Source organism: Pelobates fuscus, chromosome 5, assembly GCF_036172605.1.
Source record: "Pelobates fuscus isolate aPelFus1 chromosome 5, aPelFus1.pri, whole genome shotgun sequence".
NCBI classification, from domain to species: domain Eukaryota; kingdom Metazoa; phylum Chordata; class Amphibia; order Anura; family Pelobatidae; genus Pelobates; species Pelobates fuscus.
In genome coordinates, this window is record NC_086321.1 from 248,437,405 (window position 1) to 248,461,595 (window position 24,191).

The window sequence follows — 24,191 nt, forward strand, 5'->3', positions numbered from 1 at the left end:
GTGCCATTTGCCTGCTAGGCAATACCAATATGGCCGTGTCTGCTGCACGCAGGATGGCTATCTTGGTCAAATTGATCCCAAATTGGCTACCATGGCCATATCAGAACCAGGCCCCTTCGGCTGAGGGAATGTTATTTGGATACAATTTTGAAAGGGATCTGGGATCGTATGTGGAAACATTCACCGCCATTGATAAGGCGCAAGCCAACATGAAGAGGAGGTTTTTCCTCCTAGAGTTTTTGGAGGGGCCGGGCGCAACAGGAACCACCCGCCCGGCCGAGGATCCAGGGGTTCGTTTCGAGCTCAAGAGGCTCCTCCTTCCCTTCGAAAACCTTCCAGGAGCCCAGACCAGCTCCATTCTTCCCATCCAGAGGTAGACCCTGGAATCCCCGCTACCCGAGAGGTGCCACGTCGGACAGACGCCCTTATGGTGAGTACCCCCCTTTTTTCCCCTCACGCTCAAGAGCGGGTGGCGAGCAGATTGGCACAGTTTAACGAGGCGTGGGCTGCCTTGACGACAGATGCTTGGGTTCTCCAAACAGTAAAAGGCTACCATATAGGTTTGTGTCCATGCCTGTCCAGTTTTTCTGTCCCCAGAGAGCTGTCATTGGCTCAGGATCAGGAAGAACTGAGCCCTCGGAGATCGCCGAACTATCCGCCAAGTGTGCGATACATGAGATTCCGTTCACCCATCTAGGGTTTACGAACAACCTCTTTTTGGTTCCGAAAAAAGGTGAAAGGGTGCGGCCCGTCATCAACCTACGCCCCCTCAACGCCTTCCTTCAATACCAACACTTCCAGATGGAAGGCATCCATTGTCTTTGGGACCTCCTGCAGGAGGCTGACTGGCTGGCCAAATTGGACCTCAAGGACGCCTACTTTACGGTTCCCATAACCAAGGAACACAGGGATTTTCTCCAGTTCACCTGGAAAGGAAGATAGACTCTCCTCGGCTCCCTGGTGTTTCACCAAGGTCATGAAGCCAGTGGTGTCCTTCCTCCGATACCGCGGAGTACGTCTGCTTATCTATTTGGACGACATCCTATTGATGGCTCAATCAAGAGAGCACTTACGGATTCATGTCACATTGACTACGTCCTTACTTCAGAATCCTGGTTTTCCTCATCAATTGGGAGAAATCAGTGCTGAACCCCACTCAATCCATAGAATTCCTGGGGTTTACAGTGGACTCCATACAACAGTTCCTATTTCATACAACAGTTCCAACATGAAGGCCATCAAGAAAGACATCAGGCGTACGGTACGTGCAGATGATCTCTCGATCCGTCACCTGGCAAGAGTGATCGGCCTTTTGGCTGCTTCGATACAGGCAATATTTTCCTGGGCCTCTCCGCTATCGGGCCTTTTCAACGACCGAAAGGCTCTCACCTGCGTGCAGGTCAATCTTACGAGATGAGAGTGAGGCTGGACGGCGAGTCCAGAGACGAGCTGACCTGGTGGTTAGCCCACATGGACGCCTGGAACGGGAGAGCTATATTCGGACCCATCCCAGACGGCGAGATAGAATCGGATGCCAGCTTACGCAGCTGGGGTGCTCGTTGTGGTACCATGTCTACCGGAGGCAGTTGGTCAGAACAAGAGCGGACGCTCCATATCAATTGCCTGGAGTTAATGGCAAGAGCTTTCGCTATTCGCAGCCTTACGCCAGAACGTGCGGATGGTTGCGTGATGCTCCGGATGGACAACGTGTCGACGGTGCGTTACATCAGCCACCTGGGAGGCACAAAATCGTGCATGTTGGCTCTCTTGGTGAAGGACTTCTGGCGGTTCTGCCTTCACAACAACATTTCAGTACAGGCAGAACATATATCGGGACTGGACAATTCGACGACCGATTGGAATTCACTCTAGTTAAAGGACTCTGGAGATGGGCATTTGCACGCTGCGGCATTCCAAGGATTAAATCGAATATGGGGCCCATTCGAAATGGACCTCTTCTCATCCCGTCTAAACGCACAAGTGCCCAAGTTCTTCAGTTAGAGACCAGACCCGGCAGCAGTGGCGACGGATGTTTTCCTTCAGGAATAGCCGAAGGCCCGAATTTACGCTTTTTCCACGTTCAATCTGATAGCTCACACGCTCTCGAAGCTGACTCATCACAACTGTTCGATGGTATTGATCGCACCTCTGTGGCGGTCTCGGCCCTGGTTCCCCCGGTTACTGGAGTTGACTGCAGATTATCCACGACTAATACCAACCTTTCCGAATCTCCTGAGGGATCCGGATTGCAACTCACACGAGTTAGTGGATCGCGGCCTGCTACACCTAATGGCATGGCGCCTTTCAGGGGACCCTGGACGATCACGGGAGTTCAGCAATCAACTCTCGACCTCCTCGACGATGCATGTGCACTAGGTACTCGGGTGGCATACCAATACGCCTACCGAATCTGGTTTGATTGGTGCATGAGGCGGTCAGTGGATCCCGTATCTGCCCCTTTGCATATGATCATGGAATTCCTTACCGGAATGTTTGATTCTGGATAGGCTTATCGCACCATTAATTTACACCGATCTGCTATATCGGCTGGGCATCAGGTTTTGGATGGTTCGGCTATAGGACGTCACCCCTTCGTATGCCGGCTAATCGAAGGGATCCGTCTCGCTAGCCCACCCTGTGCGAGATTCATTGCTTTTTGGGATGTGAATGTGGTCCTTCGATTTTTGTCATCTTGGTACCCGAATCAGGATCTGACACTGAAACAGCTATCGGCTAAGGTAGTCATGCTGTTATGTTTGATTTCTTGTAAGAGGGTGTCGGATGTTCGAGCACTTGACTGGAATGCCATTACGTTTTACCCCCTTTGTTCATTTCGTTTCGAGCCCCACACCTACCGGTGTCTAAACCTACGTTGGCAAGGTGGGTTCGAGAGCCGTTGACGTTGGCTGGGATCGGTACGTCCATATTCACCCCTCATTTAGTCCATGGCGCTATGGCCTCCAAGGCATCAGCAATGGGCTGCCACTTGGAAGATATTCTACGTGCGGCAGATTGGTCACGGGAATCGATTTTTCGTGACTTCTACTTCAGACCGATTGACCATTTTGCATCTCTAATGGTTTCTAAGCTTTGAACTTGCATAATAGGAGCCTCCGTGTCTTTAATAAAATTCCCAGATTTTACTATTAACATGACGTAAAGTCATGATTTTATTAAAGACACGGAGGCGAGTATTATTCCCACCCACCCACCCGGTTGTGGTTGGAAATTGGCTGGTATGGTGGGTAAGTATGGTAAGTTCTTTGTTGGAAGTTTTGATTTTAATGTTTCAGTATCTGACGTTCTACATATTGGCGAAATGTGTTTATGCTACCACTTGATATATTAACATTTTTTGGGTGTGAAGAGTTTGGGCTTGACTTAATGTGATTTAATTGTTTGTCATTATGCATATACAGTTGGAGCCCAGATATTACCATATTTTTTCTATGTCTCCTTTAGCCTGAATGTCTTGTGATTTTCCATGTTGGAGATGCTGTTGGATACGTTAGCTGAAGTTGGATGTTCTACGTTTTTGGTCTTCGTTATCCGCAAGAAAGAGGGGGATTGTGGGTGCTTCAAGCATATTATAGTCACTTCCTGTGTTATATGATTGGTTGCTTGAGCACTGTATTTTTTGTTCATTTCAGTTATTTATTTATCTCTATTTTCTTTGCTGCTGAGAGTAATAAAGAAAGAGATATGCATAATACTCGCCTCCGTGTCTTTAATAAAATCATGACTTTACGTCATGTTAATAGTAAAATCTGGGAATTTCTGCTCCCTTTCTCCAACTGGAATCAAGCCATCAGACAATTTCAAAACCCTGGTCAAGCTGTCAGACAGTTACAAAATAATAGAAAGCTGGTCAAAGATAGAAGTCAAGCTGCCAGCCAGGAGGAACAAATTGCTGAACAAGCTATAGGTTCCAACATTCAAAGAATGTAACCAAATAGTTCTTAACCCCGTGACAGTAAGCAGCATGAGAATGATAACATTTACAGTAAGTTGAATAGTTTCCAAATACATGTTAACCCTCTCACTATTGAAGATAATGGAAGTGATGGAACTGGCAACATGTCTGTCTGTATTTAAAGAGGGTCCATCAAGTGCAAGTTTATTTAGTATTCGTTTTACTTATTTTGTTTATTTATCAAATATGAGTATGTAAGGTATGTAAGTTCTGGAATATAAATGTTATAAACACCTCCATTGCAATTACATATTAATCGTTATTACTTTTTCAATTTTTTTGTCATTTTCTTATTTGCATTACATTTTCTACAACACCATCAATTTATTTATATTTTATTTTATTTTTCTGTAATTTTTTTTTTATTTATTTTATTCTTTTTTTTTTGTTTTATTCCTTTTTTTTGCACCAAAAATATTTTGGTTCTTGGTTTTTGGTGTTCTTCCTTTTCCGCCAATATTATTATGATGTAAAAAGTGAGGCAAAATATGTGTGAAGATTTGCACAGTATTATGAGTGGGACATAATTGTGGAGGATTAAAAAGACCTGTCAGAAATCAAATGCTCAATCTTTTCTTATGTTTACAAGAGGTAACATCATATTAATGCAATATTGAAGAGACACTCCAGCCCCTTAAATCACATTAACTTGCTAAAGTGGTTTGCATGTGAAGAGTGTGTTCTCTTTTTTCATTTTACAAAAAGTACAGATTTCAATAAAAATTAGATATTTTACAATGAATCTGATTACACCCCCTGACTGTCAGTCAGACAAGTGGCACTGATACTTCCTACTTTATCTAGCTCAGTGGAGATAAACTTAAGAGGCAGCAATTACTCAGAACATCTGTCTTGCAAATACTTCTCATTGAGCTGCATTGGGCAGCCTTTAATTGGACTGGTTTAGAAGTGGAGAGCTTGTAAAGGCAGGAGACAATAGATCTGCAGCTTGTTCAAGCTGTTTTTATATATACCCCCAATATAAAAAAATACATAATGAAACACATTTTAATTTGGAGTAAATCTACTACGCAGTGATTTATTTTTTGGGCAGTGGTCTATTTTATATATATTACCACTGCTTAATTATAGACCGACAGCACGATAGATAGAGAATTATAAACTTTCTGAAGGTCCTCCCTTTCTCATTAGTAATACAAAATAATAATTCCATCTTTTTGACAACTATATCATTGTGCCAATACAGCTCCAATTTTTTTGTCCAACAATATAGAAATAAAGAAATATGAAGTCATTGTATATGACGTTTCCAATGCTAATCCCCGCAATGTCCAGTAGAGGGAGCAATTTCCCAGTCTGTGAGTGGGTGTGTGTGCCAGTGACTCAGTGTGTTCAATGTATCTGATGTGCTTGTAGACAAGTCAGAACAAGAAACTTTAACTGGAGATCAGAGCGGAGAGGTGAAGGGGAAACACCCTGCCGTGGGAAAACCTGCGAGAGAGAGGATCTCAAGGACATCCTGTGTGTGATGGACAGTGATTCCAGGAGTACCCCACACTACACACAGGATATATAAACCTGAAGACACCCCTGATCAACCTGCTGGAGCACAATGCCCCCATTTCACCTCTGGGGAACCATTTAAAAGTCCGTGGGTTTGGGTATAAACCATCCACTCAGTAATCGCTGTTGTCACCCACTGTGTGATCCCTGCCTCCATGGCGACTCCGGCAGACCAGCTGGCGAATGCAGCGGCTCGTGGCGACCTCCAGCTGGCGAGTGAAATGCTGGAGCAGGGAGCTGACCCTAATGCCCCTAACTCATTGGGAAGGACCCCCATCCAGGCAAGTGCCAGCTGTGGGCTTGGGTATTAAAGAGTACCTTCATCATGCTGATCTGCCGATAGACATCATACCCTGCCGGTATACTGCAGGTACAGCATCACACAAACCGGTACACCGACAGCTATATATATTATACCCTCCCGGTATACTGCAAGTACAACATCACACAAACCGATAGCTGGGTCAAAGCTGTACATCACAACTAGGTCTCTATAGGTGCAAACAACAATTTATATTTCACTAGTGTAGCAATATCAGCTATACAGGTTAGCATAGTAAGATATCAATAGACCATATAGATACAAATTACAGAGAGGTAATAGAAGTGTCACATACACACACTCTAGGGTAGGGTCATGAGTTAAGAGAAAAAAGAAACAGTAAATGTGTCTACACGTCATGTATTTACATGCATGGGCTACAAAGCCATAATATCGGTGTAGATAGACATAGCTAGCTACACTAATGTAAACACAGACAGTCTGTGACTGCATGCCTGTAGAGATAGGCAGACAGACACAGGAAGGACAGTATCTAGACAGACAGACATAGTGTTTGCTATCCTTCCTACTTTGAGCAATATAGTTTGTAACAATACGCTAAATCCCATCTTCCATTCATCTAGTTTACCATTTATTTAAATATCTGCGAGTTCCAATTTATAGTGTTCAGTATGTGAATGTAAATAATATGGATTATATACTGCGCCATATATTCAGTAAGGAATCAGGGCAATAGGCTTGGGCTTGTGTTATTATTACTGCTATTCACATCAAATCAAACTTTTCTCGTACCTTCATTAAACATATCAATAGGGACTTTTTTTAATGGATAATATTACATAATTTGCCAACCCAAGGGCCAGTCCACAACTGCTAGTTGGGGCGATCCCATTGCAACAGGATATCAAATAATTCAAATAAATAGAAATGTGTGTGTGAATCACTCAGGTGTTGTGTGTGTGTGTGTTTATGGAAATCATTGATGTATGCTGTGCAACATTTACATTGTGGGTGTGTGTGTGTGTGTGTGTGTGTGTGTGTGTGTGTGTGTGTGTGTGTGTGTGTGCGTGTGTGTGTGTGTGAACTAGAGCTGTTGATGCATGATCGTGTGTGTAAATTATGTCTGTCTGTCTATCTGTGTGTAAATTATTTATGTGTATTTCTTTTATTTAAGGTGTGTGTAATTGTCAGATATGTATCTATGATGTGTTTTTGTGTGTCAGGTATTTATGTTTGGTGTGTGTTCAATATTATTTGTGTTTGGAGTGTGTATAATTTATATAGATAAGGTGTGTGTGTGTGTGTTTTGGGTTTTTTTTATGCATTGCGTTTGTCAATTATTGTATACTTGCTTACTAATTAATTAGGTAGATTCAATACACACGCATATATATAGTAGTCCAGGTTCAAAAAAAGACTAAAGTCCTATATATATATATATATACTATTTATCAGATAAATTAACAAGTACAATTGATACAGAATGGATATAGCGATGTGTTATGTAGCATTTATATGCGCTACGTATTGGTAAACAACATTAAACATAGAAAGGTTAGATGAGATGCTATTTATATTTCACTGAATACTTTATTGTGAACTTACAGTATGTACATGTCAGTTTGCAATATATGGTGAGCTGAAATTGAGAGTTCACAAAATCTCCCTTGTAAATGAAATGGGGATATAAATCGTTCTAAAGTGCAGTTTCAACTCGCCTGGTATCGCTGTTTAGTGAATAAATCTGAATAAAGATTTATTACACAGCGTCCTTATATATTCGCATATTTCCTTGGTATATATAATAATGTTATATGTATCCATAATGTTTTGCAGATCATGGCTTTGGGTTGTCTCTAATGACATATTTCTTTAAAAAGCAATTTAAGTAAGATATTGATGATTGATGCTAGACATCCTCAATGTATATTCAATAGAATTTGCATGAACATGTTAAATAATTACTGTAACTAGAATTGTAATAACAAGGGCATTTCCTGGATACATAGCTAAAACCAGAACAGGAAAATGAAAGTAGATCTAAAATAGTTTCTTGTATTTTCCTATGGTAGATTGATAAGCATTTTTAATATATGGTCAGTTGTGTTTTTTTTTATCTAATATATTTGAATGAAAATATATTTTAATTTACAGTAGCTATCTGTATTTATCTAATATAAAGAAACATTGAAAAATGGTAATTTTATATTTGTATCTATTTAATTATCAGCATGGGATTAGATGCAGAGTTTCATTTGCGCTACATAAATAGTAATAATAATAATAATAATAATAATAATAATAATAAAAATGAAAATATTATATGTATGTTTCTCTTAGTATCTAAATGTAATGTTTGTTTTATTTCTTCTTCTCTAGATATATTTATAATGCTGGGTGTCTAGATACATTTATACGTAAAATATAAACACTATTTTTTTTTTTAAAAAAAATGCATTAATGTAAAATGTATATACGTGGGTGGGTGTATATGTACGCAAATATGTATGTGTGTGCTAATATATATGTTTAATATATAATATAGATAACTATATACAAATATTATGCTTACATCTACATACGTGTGATTAAAATAAAAGTCAAAGCAAAATATAGATTTTTTTTATAAAATATAAAGACTATAAGAATATATCAAATATATAAAATATAATATAATAAAACACTAATAAAAATAATATAAAAAAATATAAGATATTGCAAAAAAAAATGCACCGCTCCTGCAGTATAGTATTTTAATTAATCTGTGCAGACATTAGTTAAAGATATTACAATGTGTAACCGTTTTACAAATCAGTTAAACGCAGTTACATTCTTATTGTGGGGGGAGTAATTGCAACATGTTTTACCATATGTTGTCATTTGAATCCACATGGTTAGTTTCCTTTATTAAATTATTAAAGTGAAAATGATCATGGAAGCAATGCAGGACAGTACACAGCACAGTCACACTGGGGGATTTATTCTCTAAAGTACATTACAATGACAGCAGATTTGCAAAATGTGAACTTTGGCAGCTGACCCTAGCTCACGCAGGATTTTTCTATAACATGATTTTTTTGGGGGGGAGAAATCAATGTCAATTCAAGATGAATTCCAATTTTTAACCCGAAGTAGTTGAACTGAAAACAAACCTTGCCTGATATTTTTACAGCTAGAGTCTGTTGCCCTAAACCTTGAAATTAATTTTGACTTTCAATTGCCAATATTAAACTAAAGAAGGACATTCAGTAAAAAGCATATTGTAGGGAACTGAAACTTCAATTGTAACATTCTGACTAAAATAACCATGTTTTTATTAGACATTTTTGCAGATTGATGTCGCAGGATGTATACCCCAAGCTGAAACAAATTGTAGAACAAATACCTTATTGCTGGATATTCGTATTGTATGTGCAAATAGAACAATAAATTAAATACGAATACATTAATATTAAACATTATGCTCACTTCCATCTATTTGTAATGTATATGCATTCTTTCGTGTAATATATTCAGAGTAGGTAAATAAACTGAAAGAATACTTTGGCTTCTGGATGGAATATCCAGATGCTTAGAGTATGCTCTGGAATAATTTAAAGTGAAATCTTCGTAATGATGATTAATAATAAAGAGTAAATTACAGTACAGCATAGATGCCCATTCATAGTAGTCAGAATCCCATAAGTGATAAAAAAAAAAAATCTTGGCAAGTGGCTCACCTCCAAATGCATCAGTACAGCTTTTAAACTGTAACTGCCAACATTAGATACACTATAGTTGCATTGGACTTTTTGCAGCTATGTCCTTCAAAGCCTGTCTTTTTACCCACTATAGTATTCTAGTTGTATTCTGATACTTACAAGCTAGCTTTTGAGTATTTATATTATAGCTACCGATAGCTTTTCAGATATACACTAGCTTGTTGTCTCTTGACTAGTTTCCTAGTTATTTGTGTATGTCCGTTTTTTCAGGGACATGATAATTTAACCTCTTCGCTTTCAGACATTTGACCTCACGTAATATAATTAAAGTCTGCAGTCTGTAGCATTATAGAGATATAGATTTTGATATATTTTTACAACTAGGACATTTGGAGGTGAGCCACTTGGCAAGATTTTTATCACTTATGGGATTCTGACTACTATGAATGGGCATCTATGCTGTACTGTAATTTACTCTTTATTATTAATCATCATTACGAAGATTTCACTTTAAATTATTCCAGAGCATACTCTAAGCATCGGGATATTCCATCCAGAAGCCAAAGTATTCTTTCAGTTCTACGCATAAGGGTTAAGCCCCGGGACACTTCTGGAGTGTCCAATTAGGTGTTCTTTCCACAAGTGAAGGTGGGACCATATTTGGACCACCACCACTTGTGGATCTTTCATTCTTAGGTAAATAAACTGTGTGTGTAATATCAGTTATTTCATGACAAAGTTCCCAAGAATGGCTGTCTATTACTCGTGTGATATGGAGTGTTAGCTAATACAATAATAAAATAAAATAATAAATATATTTTTATTATTGCCTGTATGAAAAACTAATGATATAACATGATTAATAATTTGTCTTGTTTTGCTTCTTCTTTTTCTTTTTTTGTCTTTGTTTTGTTAAAGGTGATGATGATGGGCTGCACCAAAATGGCTGAGCTCTTAATACGTTATGGTGCCAACCCTTCTATCCAAGATCCGGACACTGGCACAAGCCCAGCTCACGATGCCGCCAGAGAAGGATTTGTAGACACTCTTATAGTCTTGTACAAAGCTGGTGCCAGTATCATTGAACCCCTTGACAAGTATGGGAAGCGCCCCATAGACCTGGTCACAGAACAGATGATGGAGGTGCTGAGACAGGAGCAGATTTTGGACTGATTTTGGACTGATTCTACTAATAGATTTACTATTCTGTTTCAGATGACCTGTGAGTGTACTGTACTGCATATCTTGCACATGTAAATAGGACATGATATTGTAAAAATTTGTATGTGATTCCTTTATTTACTATTATCGTCTATATAGAGGCATCCCAGGTGTCAGATACTGTTGGTGACACTGTTTCAAAAGATATTACATTTCTGTGTGGGGAACCTAAATGGATCCACAACAAATTATATTATTATTTGTCAGGCATTTACCTGGGGTTTCAGTTATTCAATTCACTTGACTTTCTGTCTAATACTGGGATGCTGCACCTGGAGAACCATTATGAAATATTTAGAATGTATAAAGATCTTATACTGCAGGCTGAAGATTGGGATTGGGTACCAGTCCAAGACTAAATATAGTCTTCCGCAAAGGATGTGAACAAAAAAAAGAAGCCCTTATGTAGGATCACATTTTTCTCACTCTCCATCGAAATATATCCAAAATGGACTTTACTGTCACTGTAAATCGACTTATTATCGGATTGAATATAGAAGTTCTGAAAACGGAGCAACATTGCATCACTGTGAATTAAACCAGAGGTACTAGAAATATTGCAATTAGGAATACTTCTCTGGTTTGCAAAAACTAAACAGTTTCGATTTTAAACAACCCTAAATGTTTTATTTATAAAGCATATCTTAATATTTGATAGAAAATTACTGATAATATTAGATAAGTATGAAACAGAAGCAGACAGAAATAGACACACAGACATAATGTTATTGCTGAGTTTTTACTACAAAGTTTACAAGATTAAAAAAAAGTATATTTTATCGATATAATGGTGCCTTTTGATTTTTCTAGGCAAAACAAATACAGTTATGCTGTAGAAATGAATATAAATCATATTATCTACAATAAATCAGAAAGTTGAGAAAATATACAATTCTATTGAAAACACAGAGGAAGAGGGATAATCCCTAACTGAAAGATTAGAATAAATAAAAAAAAACAAGGGTTTCTTAGTACATTCTAACAAGGAAGGGAGTCTGGAGTAACATGATATCTTTAGTGAATTAAAACGTAACGTTTATAAAGTTTAATAAATAAAATATCATATAACAGAAGTAAACAGGCAGACAGACAGACAGACAGGATGTTATTGGTGAAGTTTTACTACAAAGATTACAAGACAGAATAATGGTATTTTACATATAAAATATATATCATACCTTTCGAATATCAAAAATAGTTCACAGCTCAGGAGGTGGCCTCATTGAATTTAAAATGCTGAATATGAAGTGTTCTTGTTAATTGTTACACTATCAATCACATAGATACAAGTTGTGTTACTACTTAGAAATAATTAAAGTAAAACACAAACAATGTAGTATTGAACAGGACAATGGTTTATCACTAACATATAAATATGTGCATATAATTTTACACTGGAAAGTAAGATCAAAAAGGAGCAACTATGTTGCCATATACTTAAATGAAATCCCCACTTTAAATTAGGTAAGTCAGTATTCATGTTATAAGCAGCACATTGCTGGAAGGGATTTATATACTGTTCAATCAACACCCTGAGTTGTCCTATCTTGCTTTTAAGGGCACCCATCCTCTAAATTCCATCAGAATGCAATATCTGAAAGTTCCCATCATCCTTAAGCTTGTGAATCCATGTGTATGCATAACCTATACTAAATGCTACATTTCCAGATCCCAGAAGGGACATTCACCGAACAAACTACACATTAGTACCATACTACTTATTTGGAGATAGGCAAAACTTAAAATGCCATTAATCTATTTTCTTTGACAGGTCTAATGATAAGTATAATAAGAGTGGTGATCAGGACCAATTTGCAGCACAATCAGTGGCTCTCACTCATCCTATTCATTAACCGTGACCTCCACAGTCTGTGACAGAGAGGATTTGTCAGCTTTTCTTTTTTCAAACCTTAAATCCAGACTGGTAGGGGTTATTCACTAAGCTAAAAAAAAAAAAAATCAGTGTGTAAGGCATTTAACTACAAATAGTTATGTGATCTTAAATATAGTAAAATCTTACCTTTATTTCAGTTTGCAGGTGCTGCTTCAGATCTGTCTCCTTGACTGACATCATCAGAAGTGATGATCTCAACCCATCACAATGCTTTTCCATAGTCATTTCTGATTACCTCAGCCAAGGAGGTGGGCCGAGGGTTAAGCCAAAATGCCACCCTTGCCAATCAGCATCTCCTCACAGAGATGCATTGAATCAATGCATCTCTATGAGGAAAGTTCGATGTCTCCATGCAGAGGGTGAAGACACTGAATATCAGTGTTGAATAGTGTGAAGTACTACCCCAGGAAGCACCTCCAGAAACCATCTGAGGAGTGGCTATGGGAGGTGTCCCTAGGCCAGGGGTAGGCAACCTTCACCACTCCACCACTCCAGATGTTTTGGACTACATCTCCCATAATACTCTTACAGCCACAATGCTGGCAAAGAATCAAGGAAGATGTAGTCAACACAGGGTGGCCCAAGACATTATGCTGTCCCCCCTCCCCCACCAAAAACAAACAAACATATATGCTTCTGCAATGGTAGTGTCTCTATGTGGGTGTGCTGGGGAGGAAGTGTGTGTCTATGTGTGTGTAGTAGGGATGTAGTGTGTGTGTAGCAGAGCTGCAATATTAAAATCAATATCTCCGCTGGTAGACTGTAGAACATCAAAGAGAAGTGCTGTGTATCAATATAATCCCAATTCCCCAGTAACAGACGATACACAGTTTTGGGAGTCAACTGATTTTTCTTCAGCCACAGCTGGCTTTTATGCTACTCCCTATGCATTCTTAATTTACATTCCAGGGGTTTTCCCCTGGTGGACCTTGTTGGAGACAAGGGACAAATCAACATTTCACAGACTCCTCCGCTGTGCCTGGGAGATAATTAAAGAAGAACAACTCTTTATCTCCCAGGTACAGAATATCTACAATATCAAAACCATATAAAACACATTTTCCTAGTTCAGAGCTCCACAAAAGATCTGAGCGCCCACTAGGTCAAAATATAACTCAGATCTGTTTGGTAGATTAGGAATGCCATTCGAGTGAAGTTTAGACGAGTGAACCACGAGTTGAAACTACAAAATAGTTTCAGAGGGTTTTAGGCTTTGACCGGTCTTCTTTTGGGAGTATAAAACATAAAAAATAACAAATGGAACCATTTGTGTAACAGGGGGTTGTGTGTCCCGTGTTCTGTAGTTTATTATTATTATTATTTTATTATTTATATAGTGCCATCAGATTTCATAGCGCTGTACAATGGGATATTCCATTGATAGTGATGTCCCGAACGGTTCGCAGGCGAATAGTTCCTGGCGAACATAGCATGTTCGCGTTCGCCACTGCGGGCGAACACATGCGATGTTCGGTCCGCCCCCTATTCTTTATCATTGAGTAAACATTGACCCTGTACCTCACAGTCAGCAGACACATTCCAGCCAATTAGCAGCACACCCTCCCTAGCAGACCCTCCCACCTACTGGACAGCATCCATTTTAGATTCATTCGGAAGCTGCAACCATTTTATTTTTTTTTTTGAATTTTTTTTTTTTCAGTGCATATAAATGTTACAAGCAGATACTCCCCCAAGACACTCTGTATTACTGCAGATACTCCCCCCAGACACTCTGTGTTACTGCAGATACTCCCTCCAGACACTCTGTGTTACTGCAGATACTCCCTCCAGACACCCTGTGTTACTGCAGAAACTCCCTCCAGACACCCTGTGTTACTGCAGATACTCCCTCCAGACACCCTGTATTACTGCAGATACTCCCTCCAGACACCCTGTATTACTGCAGATACTCCCCCCAGACACTGACACAGAGCAGAATAGGGACTGTTCCCCCTACATAGGGTCACTTGGCAGATATGGATTGACACCTATCCTAAGGATCCCTGATACACACTGACACAGAGCAGAATAGGGACTGTTCCCCCTACATAGGGTCACTTGGCAGATATGGATTGACACCTGTCCTCAGGGACCCTGATACACACTGGGGTGGGACCTACTGTCCTCCCTCTGCCCCTGCGTGGTGGGTGGGGGCCATAAAAATAATGAGGGGGGACCTACTGTCCTCTCCCCCAGCCCCCACTCCTGCGCGGTGGGTGGGGGCCATAAGTCACAATGGGGGGAGGACCTACTGTCCTCCCCCTGCCCCCACCCCTGAGCGGTGGGTGGGGTCCCTAAAAAAAACAATAAGGGGGGGACATACTGTCCCCCACAGCCCCCACCCCTTAGTGGGGGGTGGGGGCCCTAAATAAAAATCCCCCCCAATCAAAGGTGACTAAGGGTCCCCAAGCCCCTAGTCACCCACACCCCCACCCCCAAAAAGTTACCCCCTACCTACCCCCCTCACCCTAAAAAATAGTGAAGGGGGAATAAAATAACTAACCTGTAAAGAAAAATTCAACTTACCATTTGACGTCTTCTTTTTTTAAAAATCTTATTTTTTAGCCCCAAAAAAGGCCAAATAAAAAGCCATAAGAACCGACGCAATTTAAAAAAAAATAAACGAGCGCCAAAAAAAAAAAAATCCATCTTCCCCCATGGAGGGCTCCGCAGACTGAGCTCTGCAGGGTGGGGGAAGGCTTATAAAGCCTTGCCACGCCCTGCAATTAGGCTAAGAACACTCTGATTGGCTGGTTTAAGCCAATCAGAGTGCTCTGTGTCCTTTTACACAGTAAAATGACACAGAGCACTCTGATTGGTTAGATTCCAAGCCCACCAATCACAGTGCAGGAAATAGACAGTTGTGAAATGAGCATTACTCATGGTTTGTGAATAAAACCTCAAATCCCTGGAAGTTACCGAATGGACTGTTAATGAATAATGAATGAGTTTATCACATGTCTATATAGAAGGGTGCGTTCCACTCATATAAACACAAACTAGGCCTCTGCCAGGATTAGGATGATTAGATTTGTAGTCTTAATTGCCGTTTAACCAACCCATGCCGCGCTTTGCAGCTATTATAGCAACACAGACCCCTTTACTGATCAATCAGTTATAATTGACATGTATTTATTGTAGTCAAACGTAAAACTGGAAATAATGCGCGATTTTAACCCATTCACTGACAGTGCGGTGTATAGAGGAGTATAGAGCCATTCTCATATATATGCAAGTGGCAGCCATGCAAGTAGGACTTTCACGGGACTCTCCGATTGGTCCACATTGGGGGAATATATATAAGAGCAGTGTGAATAAAAAGGGGGAGATATATTGGACACGGAAACTACAATTAGGGGAAACAATATGGAGTAATGTGATATGTGATAACAAAGCATTGCTATGGAAATGTGACGATTTAGGAGCACAAAGGGCAGGATGATTGTGATTTCTATCCAGAGTAATATGAAAATAAAATGAGATGCTACTTTCTAGAAAAGAAAACAAAAATACCGTGATGGTGTAGATTCAAAGACATCACCAAATTACATTAGATTATACTTTTATAGAGCAGCTATTCTTTGCTGATTTAAAGAAAATCTGTCATTTCTGGAAATCCATTAGGAATGTAGTGGATACAGATATATAATTTGCATATTACTTAGAAGGAGGTTTGTACAACACTAATTTACAATGATAATTATTTGTTGGTGAATCACTTAAAATGGTGAAAACAAATTTAGGTAAATGTATCAAGGCAAAAGTGATGCAATTCTGGGGCACAGTAGCAGTTTGCACCCAACATAACACCTGTCTAAGCTTGACAAACCTCCAAAACATTTCTATTTTGCACTATACAGTGCATTTCAATGGATGTGTCAATTAGAGAAAATCCCTCTATACTAAATCAGCAGAGGAAATATTATTTCGTTTCTAACGAAGCCAGTCTGTAACAATGATTAATGGCAGGATATATGCTCATTTTTCTAATTAGTCTGTGGGAGCTGATGCATCTGACAAAGAGTGCACTGTATGCGCCAATACAATACCTTGCTTTATTTTATTATAATATTTTAATTCACATCAATATTTCTCTGCATTTCGTTTATTTCTGTCTGACTTTAGGCTGGATAGCAATTCAACATAACTCACAATTTTGTTTATAAATCCATTAATTGTCTCTCCCATTTGTTTGCAGTCTCTAGTAGTTGCTGTGTAGATCATGTAAAATAATTTGTTACACTGCTATCAATATTTATTTCGATTGCAGAGTTATGCACAGCCTCAATCATTTCAGCTCTAGGCTGGGTAAATCTGATGTGGGACTTTCGGTTATTCATTAATCGGAATATGATGGCGCTATGTAAATAATAAAAAATAAAATAAAAAATAAAAAAAAATAATAATATCAATTCGAATGGCAATACTTAGGCAAGTATCTAAGGTGAGTTGAAGATTTATTTTATTAAGGCTTCAATTAAATATTTTTTAAATACGCTTTTTCGTATTATTTTAAATGTTTGGATATTCTTAAACGATATAATATCATGACAAATAGTTTAATGTTGTAATATTTTTATATTTATGTTGATATGTTGATGTATATTTTTTATATATGATATATTTATAGTAGTTTGAAAATAATCATTTAAAACGTGTATCCAAAAACTAATAAACCACTTGAAAAGCTTATCCAACAATTTTAAATCAAGGCCTATAAATCGAAATGTTTCAGTTCGGATTTCAGTTCGTAACAATTCGACGTTTATGGAATAAAAACTTCAGAACAAAAACAAAACTAACTAGGGGCTAGTCACAAAACTCTTAGTTGTAGTGCATTAAGATTTAGATGGGGAAACTATGGCTTAGATAGCCGATTAAAAAAAAATCAACTCTGCTATAGGCACAGATTTACTATTTTAACCTGAACCTTGTAATTCGGATTTTAATTGGGTACGTTCCGAAGTTTGGTAAATAGCGTTGATTAGTGACATTAAATATTGTATCAAGTTTTATAATGCCCTTTTCCCATATCTTTTTTTTTTTATCAATGAATTATAAATATAGAAGCATTTGAATTTAAAATGTCATCATTAGCCTGCGAATGTGCTCTTATATTATCCATTTATTGCATGGTCCTTACTTAAGGCTCTTAAACAGATTGGGCATAAAAAAAAAAAAAAAAAAGCAATAAACGAAGAAAAAACGAGCATGAAAAACACAATGTACTGTAATTTCAGGTGAATCGGTCCGTGTACTAGTTACACTTAATGGGGAACAGGGTATCATGGGACAAAGTGGAGCAGTCGAAAGAGACTAAGTGGAATAAAACAAGTCATCACTATGATATAGATAGATAGATAGATAGTGTAAAAAAAAAGATATATATATCATCACTTTCTTTGATACCCTGTTCCTCATTTAGTGTGTGTGTGTGTGTGTGTGTATGTATATATATATAAATATATATATATATATATATATATATATATATATATATATACATGCACTAAATATATATACTAAATGAGGAACACACACACACATATATATCTATATATATATATATATAGATATATATACAAATGGAGGAAGACCTGAAGAGGTCGAAACGTCGATCGGATTTATGTTATTAAATACCAGTGATTTCATTATAAAGACCATAGAGTGCATCTTTTTTCTATTTGACTATATATATATATATATATATATATATACATAATATAATATAAATTAACCAAAAAATGGAACGTTCGGTGTTTTTTTTTATGAAACAATGCAAATACTAGGCATTGTAGCAAAGGTGGAATAAGAACTACTTACTAATGGTTTTTCTCAATGATCTATTTTGTCCTATATTTGTAAGACTCAATCCCAATTCAAAACAATTCACTGTTTAACGAATAACCATGTTAGTGCAATAAAAAATAAAAAAAAATGTATTTTAAAAGTATTGGTACATTTTAGTTAAACTGTATACATTATGGACTTTATAAAAAAAAATCTACTAGTCGAATACAGAATTGTTGTGTTTGCTAGAGGGTTAATGCAGTTTGTATGACACATCATATATAAGTAAAAAGAATTCTGGCAGATCTAAAATAAATAAATCAATCCATTTCTATTAAATTGTTTGTACTTGTTGGTATGCCAGATGTTTTTGCTGTAAGGACGCTTTCAGATGACTAGGTGCCAAGTTTTGCTTGCTGTACATGGGCGGGCATTTCCTGGTTTGTAGAAGAAAAAAAAAACAGAATAAAGGAAAGAAAACTGTAGCATCTTACATTAATGGAGACTTGAGAAAGAAAAAAAAAACAGACCTCATGGCAGCACTGCAGCATTGCACAGCACGTCTGCAGTCATTGGCTGCCGTCTAATCACATGAGGGAAGGGGCGTGTCTACCCACCCATATAGATGTACATGTTTCATTTATATTTATTAACAGATATCATGGCTACAATTGCTGACCAGTTATCGAGTGCAGCAGCCAGAGGGGACCTGCAGCTAGCAAGAACCATGTTACAAGAGGGTGCGGATCCCAATGTCAAAAACTCCTTTGGAAGGTGCCCCATACAGGTTTGTGGGTGCAGGGAAGGAACGATGTTACCCAATTAATATATATATATATATATTCTGTGATGCCTTTATTCCCTTACCTACTTTAATATATTTTACACACAAAAGTTGAATGAGGGGGTGGGGGATTGAATGCGGGGCTTATTCACTAAACAGCGATTTATTTATTTTTTTCATGAGCTGACAACAGACATAAGCAAAGCTACCTAAGATTTTCCCAGGATGACTTGTGTTTTTTTTTAGAAATGTATTTTATGAACGAATTTGCTATGAATTTATTATTTATTGCGTCACAAATGACTGGTACCAGTATTACAATTACCGAATTAAATTGGAAAGGGAAACATATATATTCACATTTTACTACTACTACTTTACTTTACTTGTTTACACATTTTAGATAAAGTGTAATTAACACAAGAATGGGCAATTCAAATTAAACGCAAATTAATTATGATATCTTAAAAATGAACTGAGCTTTTAGAAGGATTATTCACTATAGTCGCCGTGCTTTTATTTCGGTGACTCTGGTCTTAAATGTGAAATTCCCTTTATTCTAACTTTGGTAAGTATCCCTGCATGTTCCCTTTAAATATAAATACAAACGCAGAAAGTGGAAATATAGGGGGAGAAGTCTGGGGGTTATACTCATTAAACCAGAATAGGCAATTGAAATTAAACACAATTATTTGATCCAAACACTGAACTGAACGTTTAATTAAGTGACAACATAAAAAAATCTTGTTTCTATTATAATTCATGAAAAATCTGGAATTCAAAAATAGTGAATTTCGCAGCCAAAAAAGACAAATTGGGTGGGAAAAAAAATCAAGTTAGCTGTATTTTCATTACAGTTATTTTGATCTATCTATCTATCTATCTATCTATCTATCTATCTATCTATCTATCTATCTATCTATCCATCCGTAAAAGTGACAGCACTCCATGATATTGCCCCCAAGAAATGTTTTTAGCAAGAAAAGTGGTATCGCATAATGATGCGGATTAATAGAACTGATCCCAAATAAGGTGATCGCATGTTCCCAACAAAGAATAAATATGGTGAAGTACACGTATTCTAGAGAACAGTAAATAACTATTTTAGAGTAACATTAAATTATTTTCTATTACATTTTAATACACTGCCCTTATTATTTCTATACATGTACCGGCAGGTGATGATGATGGGAAGTTCTCAGATGGCACAACTCCTGATTGATTATTTTGCTGACCCAAATATCGCGGACCCATCCACAGGAATGACTCCAGCCCACGATGCAGCCGGCTCTGGCTTTCTGGATACACTGCTAGTGTTGCTCCGCGGGGGAGCGTACCTGCACCGACCACTAGACAACTGGGGGAGGTGCCCAGTGGACCTGGTCAGCCCACAGATGATGGACAGTCTGTCAGAGCTAGGCTTAGTCTGATTTATCTCATCCAGACGCAGCACATCTTCAAAAAACAAAAAAATGCGCTTTATTATGACTTTATTCAATCCAGGCTATGTGAGCGCTGACCATTAATAAATTAGTAACGCTTTATTGTACCTCTCCTTCAAATAGTTTCCTCATTTCTAATTGAACATTTCTGACTGATCCTACCTTGTCTCACTGTACTTTGGCCAGCTGCAATATGCTCCTCACATTACAGTGTCTACCAGCTTTGTTTTTCGAAGATGAAGACAAATGCAATGTTTCTTTTAATCAACAGACTCTCTTCATTAGATTTGACACTGTTTAACAATGTATGTAGTGTTATAAACGCATTTATTGTTCAAAGTTTATTGACTATATTTCATGCATTTTAAAAATTTCCTATATTCTTGTACATTTTGTTGTGGATGGACTTGTTTCCTCCTTTTCCATTTTCTCTTCTGTATCATTTTTCCTAGTTCACTTTCCTAACTACATATAACAAAATACATAAATAGTAATAATAAAAAAAAAAATTTAAAATGAAGAAAACATGGCTAGCAGCACTAAATTTCTTTTAAATCTAAATCTGGAATAGATACTTTTTATCGGCCGTGGATGTTTGCATCTAGAATGGATACATTTTGTCTGGAATGAATGTAGTGTATCTGCAATTGATACTTCGTATATGGAATGAATACTTTGTATATGGATAGGATGCTGTTAAGTCTGCGGATGCACAGTTTCTGTTATATAAAGGCAAAAATACAGTATACTTTTTTTGGAGGAAACCCACATCTATGCCAAATTCATTGTCCTAGTCTGAACGCATGTAAATTTTGTTTGATTTACTGTAATTAGGGTTAATGCACCATACAGGGTGTGGAAAGTGAAGATACTAAGACTGTACTTTTTGTTTAATACTCTCTATATGGTACCACACCTGGGTTAGTAGAGGCATATTCCATTTTCACCACCAGGTACTCTGGAAGATAATATATCTGAATACTCCAAAGCAATTAAACTAAGCAGTTAATATAGTGCATGAGACTTGATTGCAAATATCTTCACCATGTTCTGGCATGTTCCCTCTTTTACCTTGATCCTGTGTAAAGTGTTAACTTGCAGAGGTTCAGGTAATGAATAATCATTCTCCCTTCTCAGGACTCGATTTCACTTAAATAAGGAATAGGGGTCTATCCGGTGGCCCATTAATATTACATAAAGCAAGTAGTAGGCAATGTTCAACACTCCTGAAATCATGGACTACATCTTCCTTGTTGGTTTGTCAACATTATGGGAGATGTAGTCTACAACAGAGACTATACTAGAGAAGGTTGCCTGGACCTAACATTGGGGCAGGGCTGGTGCAAGGATTTTTGCTTACATAGGTGAAGGTTTTGCAACCCACACCCCACCCAAAGCATCTTAACCTGTGTCTTTTTACGCCTCCCTCTTCTCCTTTGTATGTCTTACACCCCCTTGGTTTTTCTCTTATGATCTCCCAAGTCCCTTTTGTGTATAATACATATTACCTTTCCCCAGTCCCTGTATGCGTCTTACGCCCCCTAACTAGAGTTGAGTGGACACCTGGATGTTCGGGGATGTTCGGGCTCGAACTTGACCCCGAACTTGAACCCGAACCCCATTGAAGTCAATGGGGACCCGAACTTTTGGCCACAAAATTGGCTCTAAAAAACTTGGAAAGTGCTAGAGGGCTGCAAAAGGAAGTAAAATGGGGGTAAGAGTAGGACAAGTGCCCTGCAAACAAATGTGGATAGGGAAATCACTGAAAAATAACATAAAATAAGCAGCCGCTTAGTAGATAACTCCCTAATTCACACGGTATTAGGGAGCTATCTACCAAAAGGCTGAAATACCTAAATTGGTCATTCAGCCACATTTACTAATAATAAGTAAAGATTACTTAGTATTAGTAAATTCAGCCCCTACTCGCTATACCGCGAGTAGGGGCGTGTCTAGTAAACAGTGAGAAGCCAGTGACTACTCACTGTAAAAAAAACAAAAAAAAAACCTATTGCCCCCACCCCTGTGCGACGGGTGGGGGCTCTAAATAAGAATGTGGAGGGGGGACCTACTGTCCTCCCCCCTGGCCCCCACCCCTGCACGGTGGGTGGGGGCCATAAATAAGAATTTGAAGGGGGGACCTACTGTTCTCACCCCGGCCCCACCCCTGAGCGGTGGGTGGGGGCCCTAAATAACAATAAGGGGGGGGACCTAATGTCCTCCCCCCCGGGCCCCACCCCTGAGCAGTGGTGGGGGTCATAAATAAAAATCCCCCCCAGGTGACTAGGGGTCCCCAAACCCCTAGTAACCCTCCTCCCCGCAAAAAAATGACCCCTACCTACCCCCCTCATCCTAAAAATAATGAGGGGGGACCCTTGTCTAAATATCTGTAAAAAAAAATAGACTTACCATTTGATGTCTTCTTTCTTCTAAAATCTTCTTTTTTCAGCCCCAAAAAAGGCCAAATAAAAATACACAATAACCGATGCAGTTTAAAAAAAAAAACAACCAAAAAACGAGTGCAAAAATTAAAATAATCCTTCTTCACCCATGGAGGGCTCCGACTGACTTATAAAGCCTTGCCCGCCCTGCAATTAGGCTCAGAGCACTCTGATTGCTGGGTTTAAGCCATCCAATCATAGTGCTCTGACAGGTAAATGAAGAGACTGACAGGTAAGTCTCTACATTTACCTGTCACAGCACTCTGATTGGTTGGCTTGAAATCCACCAATCAGAGTGCTCTGTGTCATCTGAATGTACCTTTCCTGGTTAAATACTTTGTTATTATTATTTTACACAGTGTGGGAAAGTTCTTTGGAATTTTCCCACGCTGTGTAAAATGACACAGAGCACTCTGTGTCAGGGCACTGTGGGCGGCTGTAAGGGGAGGCTGCAATCCACTTGCAGCACTCACCCTCAGTCCTTCGCCTCAGTCCTTCGCCAGGTTTCCCCTTCCCCTACCTGTCAGCGAGCGGCGTCCTCACAGCTCCATGCACCGCTCATGTCCTCCTCCTCGCCTCCCAGCGGCAGCATGTATAACGCTGCACACTGGGAGCCCGCACGTTTATACGAATGCCGGGGCCAGTCACGTGACCCGGCGTTAAAGCCACAGTACCATAATCACAGTGGGAGGTGTAAATATCTCCCACGTGTGATTGTTAATTCTGATTGGAAGCTATCCAATCAGAATTAACCACAGGATTTATATACTTACCTTTCCTGTCTCTCAGTGCCCTGTTGTGGTCTTGTGATACCTCTATTGCAGTGTGCTCGTGTTTCTCTCTGGTTACCGATTATTTGGCTTGTTATTCCGATTTTCCTGTTTTCTGGCTCCCTTTACTTGGCTTGTCTCCTGACTATTCTTAGTGTGCTTAACCCGGCCATTCTAAGGATCGGTATTGCACCCTTTACTTTCTGTGACCTGTTAGCGTGTTAGGTTCCCGAGTCGTGACATTACAACAGGGCCACCATGGAACCCGCTGACATTCCACAGCTGTTAGTGAATCATGAGGCTAGAATGGATGGTTTAGACCACCGTATGGATCAGTTTGCCCAGGCTTTACAAACCATACTGGCTCG

General features: G+C 38.8%; 2 protein-coding genes across 2 annotated transcripts in view; both read left to right on the forward strand.

Annotated features, from left to right (window-relative positions):
* LOC134612791 (cyclin-dependent kinase 4 inhibitor B-like) overlaps positions 1-20,898 on the forward strand; it is a 38,550-nt gene extending 17,652 nt beyond the window's left edge. Inside the window, exons 2-3 of the mRNA XM_063457236.1 lie at positions 19,043-19,173; positions 20,349-20,898. Coding sequence (XP_063313306.1) covers positions 19,048-19,173; positions 20,349-20,600 — 378 coding nt within the window. The 5' untranslated portion in view covers positions 19,043-19,047 and the 3' untranslated portion in view covers positions 20,601-20,898. The remainder of the gene's footprint in view (positions 1-19,042; positions 19,174-20,348) is intronic.
* On the forward strand, positions 5,371-10,820 carry LOC134612790 (cyclin-dependent kinase 4 inhibitor B-like). Its single transcript, XM_063457234.1, has 2 exons — positions 5,371-5,778; positions 10,400-10,820. Exons 1-2 carry the CDS (start codon positions 5,653-5,655, stop codon positions 10,652-10,654), a joined length of 381 nt encoding a protein of 126 aa, XP_063313304.1. The 5' UTR covers positions 5,371-5,652; the 3' UTR covers positions 10,655-10,820.
* Positions 20,899-24,191: the final 3,293 nt, after the last annotated feature.